We start from the raw sequence: 19709 nt of genomic DNA, 5'->3' as shown, positions 1-19709 counted from the left end.
GGTGGTGGCTGTTTTCGGTGTTTTGGAGGTAAAACTGGATATATCACAGTTGAAAACTGATTTGTTGATATCTTCACATTCTTATGTGGTGGTGGTGGATGTGTAAAGCCTGGAAATTGGTTTACTGATATTTTTACATTCCTATCTGGTACGGCTGAGAAAGTTGGATATTTAGCATGGACAAGGCCAAATGCAAGAAAAAGCAGAGTAACCATTATTTTTATTGGAGAGAGGTTGCTAACTATTTTCATATTATTGTTTGTAATTAAAAATGTCTATACACGATGGAATGTTATATAGAGACATAAAGTACAAAGTAAACATTAATTTAGCTTTGATCTGATCATTTAATTCCAATATTGCATATATACATGTAATAATTATGTATTGTAAAAGTGAACACATTAAATTGTTACATGACTTTGAAAAAGAAAATGCATTAAATACACTAAAGAAAATCATCTTTTGTGATATAAGAAAACACAAGCTAGCATGATAGATTTGACACAGACCCAAAAAAAAACAAAAAAGATGATTTTTTTTTCCTAATCAAGTGAGAAAGCAAAAGTAAATACTATGATTAAGTTACACAGTTATGGTAATTTATGTTTAATTGATCTACCACAAAACAACTAATCATTATGGATTTTTTTTACTAGCTAGATACAAGTAATAAAATAATTAAAAGTAAATTTAATTTGTAAATAATAAAAAAATTTGTGAAATCAAAATTAAATATTAAAGTAATAATAATTATAAAACATATAAAGTAATACTAGGTAATAACCCATAATATGTGCGAAATAAATCGATTCAAATAAAATTATTATGAGTAAAATTATTATTTGGGATCTAAGATTCATTTGCTTAAAACAAATATATAACTAATTTTTTTTTGTTATTTTAATTTTCATTTATTGTGTGTAAAATTACGTTATCCGTGAAATATTTGGGAAAAATGATTGTCAGCTACATGAAGTATACGCCAACACATGGCTACACATACAATCAATAAAAATGTCTTGTATCAGAAAATTATAGCTGGCAACCAATTATGTAGCTGGTAATCATTTTTCCATATATTTGAATGTGGTGGATAAGATTTTAAGGCTCTTGTTAAATTAATATTAAGGCTCTATTTGAAAATTGTATGAATAGTCAATATATATTAATTACTCTTAAATTTTTTTTATTGTAGGTTAATATTAACTATCAATATTTAATATGACATATATAAAGTTTAATATATTTTAAAATCAAATGTAAAATTCATTTTATATACATTCAAAGCTAAGTAGTATTAGTAATTTTTATTGAAATTTCATTTGTTTAATATTTAATATATTTTTAAAGATGTTATTGTTTGGTCATCATTTATTATTTTGTACATTCTCTGCATCTTTTCCTTTCATTTCTCAAAAATTGTTTATTCCATTCCGTATTGTTCTTTTTGTTTCTCTAATGGTTAACGGTAGAAGCCAAAATGAAATATATAAGTATTTAACAATATATAAATATCTCTTGGTATTTTAGTTTAATATTCAACAATTATGTAATATAATTTGGTATGGAAGACATTTTAATAAAATGTAATCATTTTTGTATTTTAAAGATTTTTTTTTGGTATTTTAATGTAGAGATATAAGTTCTACTATTTTTAATAATTGAGTTAGACATTAGATTTTATATGTTAATTTTGAAATGTTTATAAAAGTATGTTAGGAAATAGGTGAACGTTATTAATTTTAGAAAATAACAAATTGTTTATTTTATTTTTTTAATGAGATATATATAATGGCATGAATTGTAATTAATCTTAACTAATGAATGTGATTAGCTAAATGGTGTTTCGAGCTCTCTGGCGATGACACCTCATTATAATTTTTAAGAATGCTTCTCTATTATTAATTAATATATATGTAATATAGATTTATGATAGAAAATGGACAATAATACCAAACAAGTTTTACATTGTCATGTATTACATTTATTTTAATTAGAAAACATATGTTTATGAGGTGTAACTTTTATAACTCGAAAGACAAAACTATATGTATATTATTAGTTTGGTGACATTTTCACATTTTTAGGTGGTGGTGGTGGATGTTTTCCATGTGTTGGAGGTAAAAATGGATGTATCACACCTGGATATTGGTTTGTTGACATCTTAACGTACTTATGTGGTGGTGGATGTTTTCCGTGTGTTGGAGGTAAAAATGGATGTGTCACACCTGGGTATTGATTTGCCGACATCTTCATGTTCTTATGGTGGTGGTGGATGTTTTTCGTGTGATGGAGGATAAAATGGATGTGTTACACCTATATATTGGTTTGCTGACATCTTCATGTTCTTATGTGGTGGTGATGGTGGATGTTTTCCGTGTGATGGAGGATAAAATGGATGTGTCACACTCGGATATTGGTTTGCTGACATCTTCACGTTCTTATGTGGTGGTGGTGGTGGATGTTTTCTGTGTGATGGAGGATAAAATGGATGTGTCACATCTAGATATTAGTTTGTTGACATCTTCACGTTTTTATGTGGTGGTGGTGGATGTGTTGGAGGTAAAAATGAATGTGTCACGTCGGGATATTGGTTTACTGATGTTTTTGCACTTCTGTCTGGTATAGATAGAAATGATTTAGTTGAGGAAGTCGGGTATCTAGCCTGGACAAGGCCAAATGCAAAAAGAAGCAGAGTAACCACCATTTTTATTAAAGAGAGATTGATAATCATTTTTATATTTTTGTTTGTGATTAAAAATGTTTACTCAACCTTTCTTATATATTGTTGTGACATAGATAAGATGAAGCAACATAATTATTTGGTTGACTATAATTATATGCTGACCAAAAACGTAAGGTAATATATTAATTAGTTTACTTAAATTGTAGGTTCTATATATAGCAATATAGTTATATTAGTTGAATATATATTATGACTTTTGTGGAAAATATAAATAAAAGTTCTTTATAAATTATAGAGAACATATCCAATATATTTTTTTTTAAAGAAATAATTCTAAAATTTATAATCAATTCTAGATTTCTAGTTCATATAACTAGGCCAAACGGGTCAAATTGTACCGAATTCAAAATTTGTTTTGTCCCACAAAATTGAAAAATACTTAGGTTCACCACTAGGGGTGAACCTTTGTATTCACCCCCTCTCCTCTCAACCAATCAGAATGTTCTATCTAATATTTAATTTAAAAAATAAATCAAAATTAAATTAAAAAGCAAAACAAATTAAGGAAACAAATTATGTATACTTTTAATTAACGAAAGTTAAATATTGGATTGGTTTAAATTTTTAAAATTAGAATAAAATTATTTGTCGGTTTGGGTTCACAAATAAGGTGATTAGAGTTTAGATTTTACAATTAAAACGAAATTATATGTTGGTTTAGGTTTACAAATGAGGTGGTTAGGGTTTAGATTTTACAATTAAAACGAAATTATATGTTGGTTTAGGTTTACAAATGAGGTGGTTAGGGTTTAGATTTTACAATTAAAATGAAATTATATGTCGGTTTGAGTTTACAAATGAGATGGTTAGGGTTTAAAATTTACAATAAAAACGAAATGATATGTCGGTTTGAGTTTACAAATGAAATAGTTAGGGTTTAGATTTTACAATTAGAATTAAATTATATGTCGGTTTAGGTTTACAAATGAGATGGTTAGGATTTAGATTTTACAATTACATTGAAATTATATATCGTTTTGGGTTTATAAAAGAATGGTTTAAATTTTTAATTTTATAATAATGTATACATAGGGCAATGAATAGATGCATACTATTTTACTATTTTTTGTAAATCATTTACATATATAAAATAGTTTTAAGCTTAGAGGTGATTGAATTTACATTTAGTTCAAAAAGAAAAATAAAAAAAGGTACCATCATACCCGTGAACAAGTTCGTTCTCTACAAATATAGGGATTTGGCTAATGAACCGGTCAGCTGTGGCCCAATAGTTGACAATAAAAAAAAAAAGTTATTCATAATCTAACTAACATGTTCTCCAAAATTTCCACATGTGAATACGTTGAATGAATTGCTTGGAAATTGGAAGTGAATTCACTTGAACGATAGCGCTCATCTCCCATTCGAATAAATACAATACATGATCCTAGTGATTAGTTACCGACTTGGCATTCTGAGTCATAATACAATAGGAATCATCTTAGTCAACTGTATCATTTGACCGTATGGCCTTGCGTATGGGCGGGCCTTTAAAGACAGCAAGCATCCTACGGTCGCGAGGCCACCATTTTTATTTTTAGAAATGATTTTATATTCTTTGAGGTCAAATTAAAATATATACTTCTGATCAATAATACATAACGTTTAGTTAGCTACATACAGTATAATAGTTTTACTTACAGTCTTACCAATTCGATCCAAATAGCAACTAATTTTGAATGTGAAGAATTATGATTTAAGATACAAAATTTTTAATAGTGACAATAATAGAAACGTTTTTTTTTGGGGCTATTGGGAGAGGGTACAAACACAACAGTGGCTTAACATAAAAAGGCTCCCCATCACTGTGAATGTCCCTTATATTGTTGTCAGCTTAAAAATTAAAAAGAGAGAAGCTTTGAGTAAAGAAAGACACAGTGTATCAGTCTCTGTATGTACTTTCACAAGCTTCCAAGCTCTCTCTCTTATCACTGTACTCTTTCAAAATAATGCTCTCTGATATAATAACACAATCTACCAATATCTTCTTTTTTCATCACTCCCTTTTAGGATTTATTGGTCTCGAGATTTGAGTTTTTAAGACTAGACAGTGAAACAAAGCAAAGCTACGATTTTTAAGTTTCTCTCTCTAGATGGATTACGAACGAATCGGAAAGACCCAGGTGAGTTTTTTTTTTCCTGCTTCGGTTTCACGTTTCCCCAAACTGGGTTTTGCGTAAATTTAGGGAAATCAAAAGCCAGATTTGGCATAGCTAACTCTTTTGATCTCTGTTGTTTTCAAAAATCACTTCTTCATCTCTGTCTTTGATTTGAAAAAAAAATCTTTGCTTTTAGTTTATATACAAAGGAACTCTTATTTTCTCCGATGGGTTTTGTTAATAGGATACTACTAATAGCGGCGGCGGGTTTTCACCGGGAAAGTTAAGGAGTATGCTTCTTCTGGGTGTTGATAGAAAGAAGAAAGAAGAAGAAGAAGAAGAAGACTCTACTCCTCCTACAATGAGATCTGGGTCTAATCATATTGATGACCCTAGGGTTTATGGTGGAGCCCCTTAATCATTTCTTAATACTCTTTTTAATAACGCTTTTGTCTCTATTTGCTTAATGGGTAATCTAAAGTTTGCTTCTTTTTGATGTATGTGGTCTCTCTTTAGCTTCTTAACTCAGCTTTGCTTTTGTTGTCTTCAAATGTTGCAGTTGCTAGTGGTTTAGATGATTGTAAAGATGTTGATGTTGTGAGTGAGATTGCTGATTGTTCTACTTCAGGGATGGCTCGAGCTGTTAGTTTGGGTCTTCAAGAGTATCCGAGTCTTGATTATGATAATGTGAATGAGATTAAGAGTGTTCCTGCTGCATCATCTGTCTTTGAGTTTCAAAAGTCTGAAAAGGAAAAGGTTCCTCAAAGAATGCCTATTAGATCATTCTCTAAACCGGCCCCATCTAAATGGGATGATGCTCAGAAATGGATTGCTAGTCCAACAGCTAACCGACCAAAGACTGGAGGACAGGTTCAGGTTCCGGGTTCGAGGAAAGGGCCTAGCTTTGGTCGCCAGTCTTCTATGAAGATTGTTGAAGTTGCTGATCAAAGAGCGGTTGAAGAACCTGATACAAAGCGGATAGATGTAAGCGAAGTGAGAAAGGAGACAGGACACAAGTTTGTTAGCTGGGAAGTCGATGCATACACAGCTGCGGATTCATATGTGAAACCGGTTCTTATGGTTGAGAATTCTATTGTAGGATCAGTTACTGAAGGTGGTGTTAGCTGTCTCTTTGAGTTATTCAGTTTGTATGTTTTGTTTGTCTTCTAAATCCAAAGTTTGCTTGCTTGCAGTTAATCTCAGTCGACATGACTCGTCAGTTGCGACTGCGTTTGCTCAACCGCCTTCAACAGCAAGATCTGTATCGATGAGAGACATGGGGACCGAAATGACTCCTATAGCTAGCCAAGAACCTTCAAGAAACGGGACACCGATCAGGGCAACAACGCCTATCAGAAGTCCTATATCTTCTGAACCTTCAAGTCCAGGGCGACAAGCATCAGCTTCTCCTATGACTAAGAAGGAACTGTCAGAGAAAGAGCTTCAAATGAAAACTAGGAGAGAGATAATGGTGTTGGGTACTCAACTTGGTAAATTAAACATTGCTGCTTGGGCTAGCAAAGAGGATGAAGACAAAGACGCTTCCACATCACTGAAGACCAAAGCTTCTCTACAAACTTCTAAAAGTGTTTCTGAAGCTCGTGCTACCGCCTGGGAGGAAGCAGAAAAGGCTAAGCACATGGCTAGGTACCGGAAAGTTGCATTGTTTTTTATAGTTCTCTTGTTTCATTAAAACTTTAAGCTTGAATTAACTTTTTCTAATCTTCAGGTTCAGACGGGAAGAGATGAAGATTCAAGCATGGGAGAATCATCAGAAGGCGAAATCTGAAGCCGAGATGAAGAAAACCGAGGTGAAGTACACTAAACACACGTACTTAAGTTTCAAGTGAAGATTGTGAACAAACTTGGTAAAAACTTTAGTTATGATTGGTGGAATTCTTGAAATTGTAGGTGGAAGTTGAGAGGATTAAAGGACAAGCGCAAGACCGGTTGATGAAGAAACTAGCTGCGATCGAGCGCAAAGCAGAGGAGAAGCGAGCAGCGGCTGAAGCAAAGAAAGATCGTCAGGCAGCTAAAACGGAGAAACAAGCTGAACAAATCAGAAGAACAGGCAAAGTACCTTCATTGTTGTTCTCTTGCTTTAGCTTTTGTTCTTAATAACATATAATCCAATCCTTAATATGGATGGTGTTGTTAATTCTCAAGAACTCATCTTTGTTATCGTTTGTATAATAAAAAGCTGTTTAAAACTACTTTCTTCTTGTGATCTTTTTTAGTTGCTTCGTAGATCTTCAAATTTCGTTTTGCAGAGAGGGTTTGGTTTAAATCGAATTACTCGGTTCAGTAAAGTCCTTACCAAATTGATTGGCAAGGCTTTGATTTCGGTATGGAATTTGGATTGAATTTTCGGTTCGATTTCAGCAGATTAGTCTTTTCATTACCAATTTTTGATCTACCAACCGGTTTACAAATACTTCATACTCGGTCCAAGCTCGGTTTAGATACCTTATCATATTGTCTGTTTCACAAATCACAACATTCCAAAGTCGCTGTATCAACCCGAAAGTTTATAATCTCTGTGGTTCATTTATGTGGCTAACGAATGAACGAGTAAGATACTACCACGTGTCAGTAGTTGATTGATACACAATATACTAAACCGAACTTCTCAACTTCATCTATTGATTGATATTACCCATCACAAAAGGAACAAAGAAAAAAAAAAAAAAACTTTTTAGGCTTTAGATTTTTAAAGGGCACAAACACAGAGTCGCAAGGTTCTCTCTGGTTCGCTCTTTGTGGCGGCTCGTCTTCTTCACCTTCTTCCACGGAGACTCTCTCTGATCGGTGAATCTCACGCTTTAGAGGGTTTTGATCTGAAACCTTGCGATCTACTAGAAAGGGATAGAGATTTATCCAAGTAATAATAATAATGTTTGCGCCTGCGACTCAACCGCAACAGCAACAACAGCCGCAGCAGCAGAAGCAGAAGCAATCGGAGACTGTTTCATCTGCTGAGGAAGAAGCTTTGAAGTGGAACACCGATTGTGTTTACTTTCTTGCTTCTCCTTTAACCTGCAAGAAGGTATAATTGATCTTGATTGTGTTTTCGTCTTAGTTCTTATCCAGTTTCTGCTTCAATTAGGGTTTTGGATTTGAGATCTCAAGTTTCTTTCATTCGATTTCGTGTTCCTTTGTGGTTTTGTGTCCGTCGAAGCTTATGTATAATACGTACTTCACATTAGATCTGGTGATTTCGAACTTCGTGAATCCAAGTATGCTTGTTTCTTAGGGTGTCTTGTTAACTAGATCCAGTGCTAAGGCTCCTCAGTTTATCTTTGTAATTTTCTGCAGCTAGTCTGATCTGATCATCTTTGTAATTTCTGCAGCTAGTCTGATCTGATCAGCTATAGGGATTCTTATATTATCTTTTTGTTTGCTAACAGGGACCTGAGTGTGAGTATCGCCACAGTGAGTATGCACGTATGAACCCAAGGGATTGCTATTATTGGCTGAATGGAAATTGTATGAATCCCAAATGTGGCTTTAGGCATCCTGTAAGTTTACTTTCTTCCTCAATACAAAGTCTCTGCTTTGACATTGAAGATGTATTATCAAGTTTGCTTATGTTTGTGCTTTTGTGTTTTTCCCAGCCTTTGGAGGGATTGTTGGGAAATCAAGGAGGTTCTGTACAGCCATCACATGCCACCGTGCAGAATCCTGGTGTTGCAAAACAGCCGGTTCCATGTGTCTTCTTTCAAAAAGGCATGTGTGTGAAAGGGGATATGTGTTCATTCTTGCACATGCCGAATCCTGCTGCTTATAAGAAACAGCATCCCGTAGAAGCTACTGATCCTCAGATTTCCAAAAAGCCAACTGAAAATAACACTGGGGAGAAGAAATTTCCTGATGCTAGCCTCTCAAAGGTGGTTAAAGCACGTACTGACATATCAGCTGCACCAAGAGTCGCTTCTGCTGGACTAAGGGATAATAGAAGTGTAGAGAGATACGTTCCAAAACATGCGGGCTATGAGCCTGTTGTGCAGAGAAAGGGTGCAGGAGCTCCTTCTTTTACTGAAGGAGGCCGTCCGACTCAGTTGCTTCATAAATATGGATCTGATGATAATAACAATGGTAAGGATGCAGATGACGTCTTAAGAGAGTCGTCTCCTGGGTTTGATGTTCTTGTGGATAATGAGGCTGGAGATACTGAGTATTATCATGTTGAAGATCGATATGGACGGAGAAGTCAGGAGAGAGGAAACCCAGAATATGACCCTGATTTCAGTACAATTGCAAATGGTGATAGAGAAGGATTCCGTGATCAGCGTTTTGATCCATATGAGCAGAGGGAAGACAGGTATGCATGGGGCCACCGTCGAGTTTCATCTGAGAGAGGTGATCGTTTGGACAGAAGGGTTTATGCAGAAGATGAGAGATCAAAGAACATACAGGAATCGGATCTGAGATATCGTTTGGCTAAGCAGAAGAGATCAGTAGGAAGCCATGACTATGCTGCTCCTGACTCTTCTATGGACAGAGGATATAGAGACTCTCGTAGGGACACACATAGGGAAAACTCCATTAGCAGTAGCCGTCTTCAGGGTAGAATTAAGCTTCGTGAGAGAAGCAATGGCGAAGAAGGTCACTTCGACAGGAGAAGTGAGAGAGGAAGGGACAGAAGTGAGTTATCATCTCAGGGTAGACTCCGAGATAGAATTAAGGGTAGGTTAGAGGAAAACCATAGTGGTATTCAGGAAAGAGGACTCCGGGCTCCATGGGCTAGAAGAAGAGAACTGGAAGAAGAAAGAAAATTAACTCCAATAAGCATTGCAGAAACTAGAAGCAGCAAAGTGGAAAGTAAGCCAGAGCAGTCTCTTGGGAAGAGGAAAAGCTTGGAAGAGGATCGTCATAGTCATAAGCGATCAGGAGACTCATTTGCAGCTCCGTTGCCTTTCAGTGAGATTCTCAAGAGAAAAAGAGCGGCTGCATCTGGTGGTAGGAGCAACAAGGACGAGACAATATCGAAAGAGGAAGCTGGAGATGAGACCAAACTCATAACAGAAGAGAAAACCGAGGTTGTCTCTGAACCAAACCTTCCCCGCGAAGCTGAAGTAGAAGAAGGAACGGTGATGGAGGAACAAGAAGTCGTTGGGGAGGAAGAAGTGTATGAAGGAAATGAAGAGGAGCAAGCTTATGAAGGCGATGAGCTAAACGGAGAGTACTATTACGAAGAAGGATATGAAGAAGAGGGAGGAGAATACGCCTATGAAGAAGGTGAAGAAGTAGTTTACGCTGCTGAGGAAGGACAAGAAGAAGCAACAGAAGGAGGTGAAGCTGAGGGTGAAGAAGACATTGAGGAGAAGACCGTTGAGATGTTGTCATAAAAGAAAGAGATACAACACACACACACAAAAAAGCGTTTGCTCCTTTCCTCTCAGCTTAATGCAAATTGAAGAGGAGTCGTTAGCGAATAATATTGCAAAAGTCGCTTTTTATCTTCTTTGGCTTGGCACTGAGATTTTTAGTTGCCATTTTTTTACGTATTATGATTTCTTAAATTGTAACTGTAGAAGAAAGAAAAGAAACTATGGTACAAGTACAACATAATATATCTGATTTTTTTTTTTTTGTTTTCTAATCTGTTTTGATGATATATTATTACTTTTTCCTCAAATTAATAGGAAATCTCAGGGAATAGCTTTTTAAATCCTTTCTGTTAATGTTTTTAGTTATACTTTGAAAAAATGAATATTGTAATCCCACTTTAGCGTTATTGTTGTTCGCACTTTGCATAAATGAGTAATTGTGTATTCCACCAATCAACTTTACGTATTTACGAATTAAAATAAGAAAACAATTTCACACTCATTTCAGTCACAATTTTTTTTTTTTTTTTTTTAAGTCACAAATTTTTTGATTATCTATCTAATCAACCCTAAGTTAAAAATAAAATAAAATAAATATAGAGATAATGTAAAACCTCTATAAATTAATAATGTTGGGATCATGACATTGTTAATAATTTATAGATATAAATTTTAATTGTTTAATTTAAAAAAATTATGAGTTGAGATAATTTTAGCAAAATAAGATTAGACTTTCCGATGTTATCAATTTAGAATTGAATTTGTAATATTTAGAAAATATTATTGACAATAAATTACAAATAATCTATAAAAATATCAAAATAAAAATGATGCATATGTAGAAATTAAAAACTTAAAAAAACTTAGCTATTTTTATGACATGTTATAGAGTATTTTCTAGGATTTCTATCATTATAGTTTGAAAATACAACATAACAATTTTTTTTTCTAGATATGAGCTCTATGAGAAAATTCAAAATTCTAAAACATATATATATCAACATATATATATATATATAAATATATGTAAATTTACATGATTATTAATTTACGATATTATTGGGACTGTATTTTACATGAGAATTTCAAAAAAAATATTATCTTATCAAATTTTGTTATTTTTTACACTGACCCGACTTGGAAACAGTAAAATTTATTAATCTATAGTGTTTATTAATTTATAAAGTATTAATTTATAGAGGTTTTCTTTTATTAATATATAGTGATATTAATTTATTATTAATTAATAGATATATTTTCTAATTGTTTAAATTGTGAAAATTAGGAATTGATACGACTTTATAAAAATAAGATTAGACTTTCGGATGTTATAAATTTTATGGTTTTGGAATTGAATTTGTAATATTTAGAAAACATTATTAACAATAAATTACAAATAAAATAGACAAATTCACTTATATATATTCGTAAATTCGATAATATAATAAGATCAAATTTTTTTTGAAAATTCTTTGTAAATTTATGGTCCCATCAATAATATAAATTAATAATTACATAAAATTATCAAAATATATGTATATGTATGCACAATAAGAGCACCGCCAATAACCAACTAGCCGATTTTGCAATGGCTTCTTGTATAAACGGATTGACTAGAATCAGAGAACCGCACACCTCAAGATATATTAATAATAACATAGGATAACCGCTTTATGATGATCAACAATATCATAAGTATATTAGGGTTTAGGTTATCCAAGAGGTAAGATCATTTGTCAAGTGATTTAGAAATACTATTTATTATTAAATTCAGTTTTGAGAGAGATTGACTTAGTTTGTTGTTGCAGCTGAGAGCAAATAGTCCTAGGTACGGTCCTTTTGTTTAGGCTTCTAGTATAACGGATTGACTAGAATCAGAGAACCGCACACCTCAAGATATATTAATAATAACATAGGATAACCGCTTCATGATGATCAACAATATCATAAGTATATTAGGGTTTAGGTTATCCAAGAGGTAAGATCATTTGGCAAGTGATTTAGAAATAATATTTATTATTAAATTCAGTTTTGAGAGAGATTGACTTAGTTTATTGTTTCAGCTGAGAGCAAATAGTGCTAGGTAGGGTCATTTGTTTACGGTGATTATGAAGAATATGTAACGAATATGGAAAGGTATGATGATAATAGTTACATATTTATTTGTGTTGTTAAATTATGCATGCTTATTCATTTTTTAAATGTTGAACAATAGAGATGGCATATGGTGAGATAATCATATACATAAAAGTAAGGTTTTGATTTCTCCTTATTGGTTGATTTTCACTTAATGCTTTCTAATTTATTTATTTTTTCTTTGTTTTCTAATTGTTTAATCTCTTTACATAATATTTAAGACCCAATTAACACAAATATTTATAACTCACACATTAAGATAAAATTCTAACTGAAATAAAATAAATTATACATTAATCATATTCCACCATTCAATTTTATTCAAACACAATAAATTATAATTATGCACTCACTTTTTCTTTTGTAACTTCCATCAATTCTTATCTAATTTGAATTATCATCTTATAAGTAATCATTCTCTTCTCATCTCCCACCAATATCAAATGTTGTTATATCTCATATGTGTTGTAAGAGTTTGATTCTATATTTTAATTTAGAAAGTATTATATATATTTAATATTGTTTTCAATATTAATAAAATATTTTTTCTATATTTCTTGCCTTTTATATCCATATTACTTTCACATTTTCATATTCTATCATTCTCTTCCACTTCTCTCTCATTCTCTTCTACAATACCTTAAATCATTTTTTCGTTTTTTGTTTTTGATTTTTTATTTTTGTTGTATGGGTTACAAAAAACCAAATGAAATATCATTTTAAAATTTTAGAAACTGCATTATATATATTTTACATTGTTCTTCTTTTTAAAGATTCATCTCCATTATCTAATTTGAATTATCATCTTTTTAGTAATCATTCTCTTCTCATCTCCCACCAATATCAAATGTTGTTATATCTCATATGTGTTGTAAGAGTTTGATTCTATATTTTAATTTAGAAAGTATTATATATATTTAATATTGTTTTCAAAATGAATAAAATATTTCTTTTATATTTCTTGCCTTTTCATATTCATATTACTTTCACATTTTCATATTCTATCATTCTCTTCCACTTCTCTCTCATTCTCTTCTACAATACCTTAAATTATTTTTTCATTTTTTGTTTTTGATTTTTTATTTTTGTTGTATGGGTTACAAAAAACCAAATGAAATATCATTTTAAAATTTTAGAAACTGCATTATATATATTTTACATTGTTCTTCTTTTTAAAGATTCATCTCCATTATCTTATTTGAATTATCATCTTATAAGTAATCATTCTCTCCTCATCTCCCACCAATATCAAATGTTGTTATATCTCATATGTGTTGTAAGAGTTTGATTCTATAATTTAATTTAGAAAGTATTATATATATTTAATATTGTTTTCAACATTAATAAAACATTTCTTTTATATTTCTTGCCTTTTCATATTCATATTACTTTCACATTTTCATATTCTATCATTCTCTTCCACTTCTCTCTCATTCTCTTCTACAATACCTTAACTCATTTTTTCGTTTTTTTGTTTTTGATTTTTTATTTTTGTTGTATGGGTTACAAAAAACCAAATGAAATATCCTTTTAAAATTTTAGAAACTGCATTATATATATTTTACATTGTTCTTCTTTTTAAAGATTCATCTCCATTATCTGATTTGAATTATCATCCTATAAGTAATCATTCTCTCCTCGTCTCCCACCAATATCAAATGTTGTTATATCTCATATGTGTTGTAAGAGTTTGATTCTATATTTTAATTTAGAAAGTATTACATATATTTAATATTGTTTTCGATATTAATCAAATATTTATTTTATATTTCTTGCCTTTCTAATCTATTCATATTTATTTTTTAAATTTCCATAGTTAAATTTAAATTCACATATGGTTGTTTTAACAAATAAAATCAAGTTTATTTGAGAATTAGATGTTCCTATTCCTTTTAAACGATCACTGTGTAAAAATGAGTCTTGCCACATAAATAATTCACTTTAATATATATAATTGACTTTTCCATTCATTTTCACTCAAACACACTATAAATTATAATTGTAACTCCTGTAATTAAATTATTTTAGAATGTAATTTCTATCCTTGAAATCCTATAAATAACCATTCTCACATCATCATCCACCATATCACAAATTTTAAATATTTTATTTGTTTTGTTTATGTTCTTGCATGAATTCAAAACTCATGGTAAAAGTGTGATTATATATTTTGCTGGATTTATCTTATATTTTGTTCAATTTTATTTCCTTTTTAATGTATTTCTTCCTTCCTTTTTTTTTCTCTTCTTATTATTTTCAATTTTCAATTACATATGTATAATAAAAATTTGGTGGCTGTAAAAAACAATTATCGATGCAAATTCAACAACACTAATTTCAGTCACAGCCCAATGAGGGAATCAATCTAAAGAAATCATCTTCATACATGTATATATATTTTATTTTTAAAAGTATGCAATGTTTTTACAAAATTAACTATAATAATAGAATTATTAAATCCAAATTTTTAACTCTCTCTTACCTCCAATTTGTTTTTGAGAATCTGTATACTCATCATTATATTTAGCTCTTGTGATCCAAAATATAATTATATAAAGATCATTATAATGTTTCTTTAATTAAAAATTTTGTAATTTAATGATTTTCTATATAAAAAACAATTTGATATTCCATTTCCAAAATTTTACTACAAAGAGGAAATCATTAGAATTTAACCTAGCAATATAGCTTAAATTAAGGTGAATATAAAAGAGATTAAAAATTAAATTAATATTTGGGATTTTTAATTGCATTTCATATGATTTTTTATAGGAAATGTATTTAATTGATACTTCAAAAATAATTTTGCAATTTAATTATTTAATGTTTTAGGTAAATTTTGAATATCATAATAAATTTTTATGATTTAATTAAATAAAGTGTATTATTGACATTTAGGAAATTTGTTTGTTATATATGTATTTTTAATAAGCATTTCAAAAATAAATCTTTTTCAGTATAACTTTCAGAAATAGCATTTTAAAATACTTTATTAAAAAATCTTCTCTCCGAAAATTCTATAGTTTTATGATTATTACATAAACTAAAATAAATTAACATAACTAATAGTCTAATACAGTAACCCGCACATATGCGCGGGATATTAGCTAGTATACACTACAAAAAAAGGGAATATTGTGATAAAAATGTGTGACACTTAGTTTGGTCAAAAGTTTGTGACGATTTACATAAAAAATTACGTCACTATTTAGTCTTAATATTGTGACTAAACAAAATGTAACAAACTTTGGTCACAAATTAGGTGGCATTTGTTACAAAATATATAGTTAAAAATACAAGTACGGATTTGCAACTAAATATGGTAACTAAATTATACGATGTTGTAACTAAACTTATGTCACTTTTAGTTACAATTTTTTTGTAACAATTTAGTCATAATTAATCACCTTTTTTAGTTACTTTTGCGTTTAGTCGTAGAATGTGACATAATTATTACCACTTTTGTGACTATAATACAAACATGTGATTTTCTAATTAAATAAGAAAATCCCTTTTATAATAAAACGGAAGTACACAACATTGTTTTGTAGACTATATAATTTTAATAAGTTGGTTACAAATAGGTTACACATTAATTGATAGATTAATTGGTTACAAATAGGTTATACCAAAAATCTTAAAGAGAATATTCTAAAGAATCATATCATCTAACTTACCATATTAATTTCCTTTATTAAATTATTCATTAAATTAAATCTTTTGGTATCTAACTTAACATATTAATTTATTAATTATCATTATACTTCACCTCTCATTTTTATATATGAGTCTATTTTGTGAAACAAATAAATATCATATTATTTATTATGATTAAAAAATAGTTTTAATTATGGATATACCATAAGTTGAATTTTTAAAAACAAATATAAATTGTTCAATCTATAAAATATTCAAACTTTAGTAATATTATTCTTTAAAAATAATATCTATTAAATTAAAAAATTTACTGAGTAACGAGTCAAAATTTGAATATTTAAATTTAATTTCATATTTTTTTCTTGAATTTTATAATTTTATATAATATAATAAACTTTAAATAATTTATTTTGAAATATTTTTAATATATTGAAACTTGATATAAAAGTTAGAAACTATAAACACTCTAAATTGATTTGTTATAGCAATGTCAATAATATTTCACTATAATATGAAAGAATTTCAAGAAACCAAGTATATTAAAACAAAAAAGTATAATAATATATAAAATTACTCATAATATAATAACTCGCTTTTTAAAAACCAAATTTACAAAATTATGTCTTATAACGACATTCAAGTCATGATGTAGAATATACATTGTTGAAATAACTTCACATATATAACCTAATACAACATACTAAAATTTTATTTTAAAATATAAAATATACAAAATTTTGTATAAAATAAAATTTAACCAGTGTTATAGCACGGATACTTATCTAGAATCATTAACAATATAAAACTTACAAAATCTGTGTCTTTTTTCAAGCCATCATATTTAGCATATGATTTTATTGCATAATATTTTATCCAAAAAAACTTTTAAAAATAATCACATAAATTATATTTTATATAAAAATTACAATATAAATAAAATGAATTTCAACTCTAGCACGGCTCTTAATCTATTAGATTGTGATTTTGGTATACTTTTGCATACTTCGTTAGTCTTTTGGTTTTTATTAAGAGAAAACTAACGATTCTACCACAATCTATACTAAAACTTAACACAACTACCACATTTGCAAATTCATTTTCCCGGCTACGACAAAGATAATTGAAAAAGACCAATATGTCCTTTCATTACATACAGATCTCAATTTTTAATAATTTTTTTAATAGTTTATCATCTCCATACTCGTGTATATGTTGTGTATGTGTCTATTCATTTTTCTTCTTCTACCTAAACTTCGTTTAAAAGCAATTCTCTGCTACACCGGAACGACCGAGCACCAAACATCCCAATTAAAAATCTGGATCAAAAAGAGATCTGTTGCAACCAAAGAGAGAGATCGTGAGATGGAAGAACACCTAAGAAAGAAAGTCAACTAGAGAAGTCCTCTCCAGCGCCAAAAGACAAGCTGGACAAAATAAGCAGATTCAGATCTAAGGTTAGCGGAAGAAAGATTAGCCGGAAAAAAAAAGATTCAGGTTTACCTAGTAGACAAGTTTCAAACTCTCCTAACTTGTCTATTTGGAACATTTATTTAATTATTAATCTTATGTACAATTTTAGGATCGATGCCTTGCAGGGCCAGCTTGAGGCCTATGGGGGCAAGCCAGCGGGTAGGCTAGTGGGGTCTACGAGACGAGTTGTTACAAACACTAAAAGAGAGAACAAGAGAGATTGTATCATCATCAACAAAAAGCAGAGACGATGCAAGGCTCCTCACATCAAGTGATCCCTATCTTCGATGGGGAGAAGTACGACTTCTGGAGCATCAAGATGGCAACCATTCTCAGGACCGTAAAACTATGGTCCGTGGTTGAAGAAGGTGTGCCGGTAGAACTGACACAACCACTAGAGACCCCTGAAACTGCAAGGGCAAAATCGCGAAGAGAAGAAGCGATGTCAAATGATACGTCGGCACTGCAAATTTTGCAAACTGCCGTAACAGATCAAATCTTCTCTCGGATTGCGGCAGCAACAACATCAAAAGAGGCATGGGATGCATTGAAGGCAGAGTACCAAGGATCTCCTCAAGTTTGTTTGATCAAACTGCAAACGTTGCGTAGGGAGTATGAAAATCTGAAGATGTATGATAACGAAGATATCAAGACTTTCACCGATAAGTTAATTGTTTTGGAAAATCAATTAACTTATCATGGTGAAAATAAAACCGACATTCAACTTGTCCAAAAGATACTCATCTCTCTCCCAGCCAAGTTTGATAGCATTGTTAGTGTTTTGGAGCAAACTAGCGATTTGACTTCAACAACAATGACGAAGCTAATTGGTATTCTGTAAGCTCACGAAGCAAGATTGTCAGCAAGAGAGGAAAGCACAAATGAGGGAACATTCTATGTTCGCTCAAAAGGAAGAGAATCCGGTTTCAAACGTTTCAACACCAAACGCCATGTCAATCATGACATGAAGTGGTGTGGTTTTCACAAGAGCAACAACCACACAGAGGAAGAGTGTCGAAACAAACCGAAGAAAGATGATCATAGAAAAAATCAGAAAAGTAACATCAAGTGTTACAAGTGTGGCAAGATGGGCCACTACTCCAATGAATGTCGCTCAAAGAACAAAGAGAGAGCACATGTAAGCCTTGAAGAAGAAGAAGGCTTAACTTAAGATCATATGCTGTTTAGTGCAAGTGAGGAATCAACAACAACATTAGGAGCAGATGTTTGGTTGGTGGACAGTGGCTGCACAAACCATATGACGAAAGAAGAGAGATACTTCTCAAATATCGACAGAAGTATCAACGTGCCGATTAGAGTCGGAAATGGAGACATAGTTATGACAGCCGGTAAAGGAGATATTACCGTCATGACTAGCCATGGCAAAAGAATCATCAAAAATGTTTTCTTAATGCCTGGTTTGGAGAAGAACCTACTGAGTGTTCCTCAAATCATCTCAAGTGGCTATCAAGTACGTTTTTAAGACAAGAGATGCATCATCCAAGATGAAAATGGCAAGGAGATCATGGATATTCGAATGACGAACAAAAGCTTTAAGATCAAGTTGAGTTCAGTAGAAGAAGAAGCCATGACGGCAAATGCACAAATGGAGGAAACATGGCACAAGAGACTTGGCCATGTAAGCAGCAAGCGTTTGCAACAAATGCAAGACAAGGATTTAGTTAAGGGGTTACCAAGTTTTAAAGTCAAGAAGGAAGTGTGTGAGGCGTTTAATCTTGGGAAGCAGTCACGCAAAAGCTTTCCAAAAGAATCTCAAACCAAGACCAGAGAGAAACTTGAGATTGTACATACAAATATATATGGTCCAATGCAGCACCACTCACTTGATGGAAGCCGTTATTTTCTATTGTTTCTCGATGACTATACTCATATGTGTTGGGTGTACTTCCTAAAACAAAAATCGGAGACCTTCTTATTATTCAAGAAGTTCAAAGCGATGGTGGAGAAGCAATCAGATTGTACCATCAAGACGTTGAGATCCGATGGAGGTGGTGAATTCACTTCACAGGAATTCAACCAATTTTGTGAAGAAGAAGGAATCAATAGGAAAATGACTTTGCCTTACTCACCACAACAAAACGGTGCAGCAGAATGGAAGAACAAATCCTTGATGGAGATGGCAAGAGCAATGCTTGTGGAGAAAGGATTACCGCTTAAGTTATGAGAAGAAGTGGTATATACTTCGGCTTATTTTCAAAACCGTCTACCATCAAAAGCAATCGAAGACGACATGATGCCAATGGAGAA

The 19709-nt window shown here is 31.4% G+C and overlaps 3 protein-coding genes across 3 annotated transcripts; all 3 read left to right on the top strand.

The window, feature by feature from the left end:
- Nucleotides 1-4388: 4388 nt before the first annotated feature.
- Nucleotides 4389-7061, top strand: LOC104779564 (uncharacterized). The gene is made up of 6 exons (XM_010503930.3): nucleotides 4389-4872; nucleotides 5093-5252; nucleotides 5408-5962; nucleotides 6042-6495; nucleotides 6578-6659; nucleotides 6760-7061. The coding sequence occupies exons 1-6, from the start codon at nucleotides 4843-4845 to the stop codon at nucleotides 6964-6966; spliced, it is 1488 nt and encodes a 495-aa protein (XP_010502232.1). The 5' UTR covers nucleotides 4389-4842; the 3' UTR covers nucleotides 6967-7061.
- A 424-nt stretch (nucleotides 7062-7485) lies between these two features.
- On the top strand, nucleotides 7486-10435 carry LOC104779563 (zinc finger CCCH domain-containing protein 17). The gene is made up of 3 exons (XM_010503928.3): nucleotides 7486-7894; nucleotides 8256-8366; nucleotides 8463-10435. Exons 1-3 carry the CDS (start codon nucleotides 7742-7744, stop codon nucleotides 10194-10196), a joined length of 1998 nt encoding a protein of 665 aa, XP_010502230.2. The 5' UTR covers nucleotides 7486-7741; the 3' UTR covers nucleotides 10197-10435.
- Nucleotides 10436-17691: 7256 nt separating this feature from the next.
- On the top strand, nucleotides 17692-18282 carry LOC147945214 (uncharacterized). The gene has a single exon (XM_087509150.1). The coding sequence runs from the start codon at nucleotides 17692-17694 to the stop codon at nucleotides 18280-18282; it is 591 nt and encodes a 196-aa protein (XP_087365276.1).
- Nucleotides 18283-19709: the final 1427 nt, after the last annotated feature.

The sequence above is a fragment of the Camelina sativa genome, chromosome 4 (assembly GCF_030686135.1).
Source record: "Camelina sativa cultivar CO46 ecotype springtype chromosome 4, ASM3068613v1".
NCBI lineage: Eukaryota > Viridiplantae > Streptophyta > Magnoliopsida > Brassicales > Brassicaceae > Camelina > Camelina sativa.
This window is presented reverse-complemented; position numbering and strand designations above follow the sequence as displayed.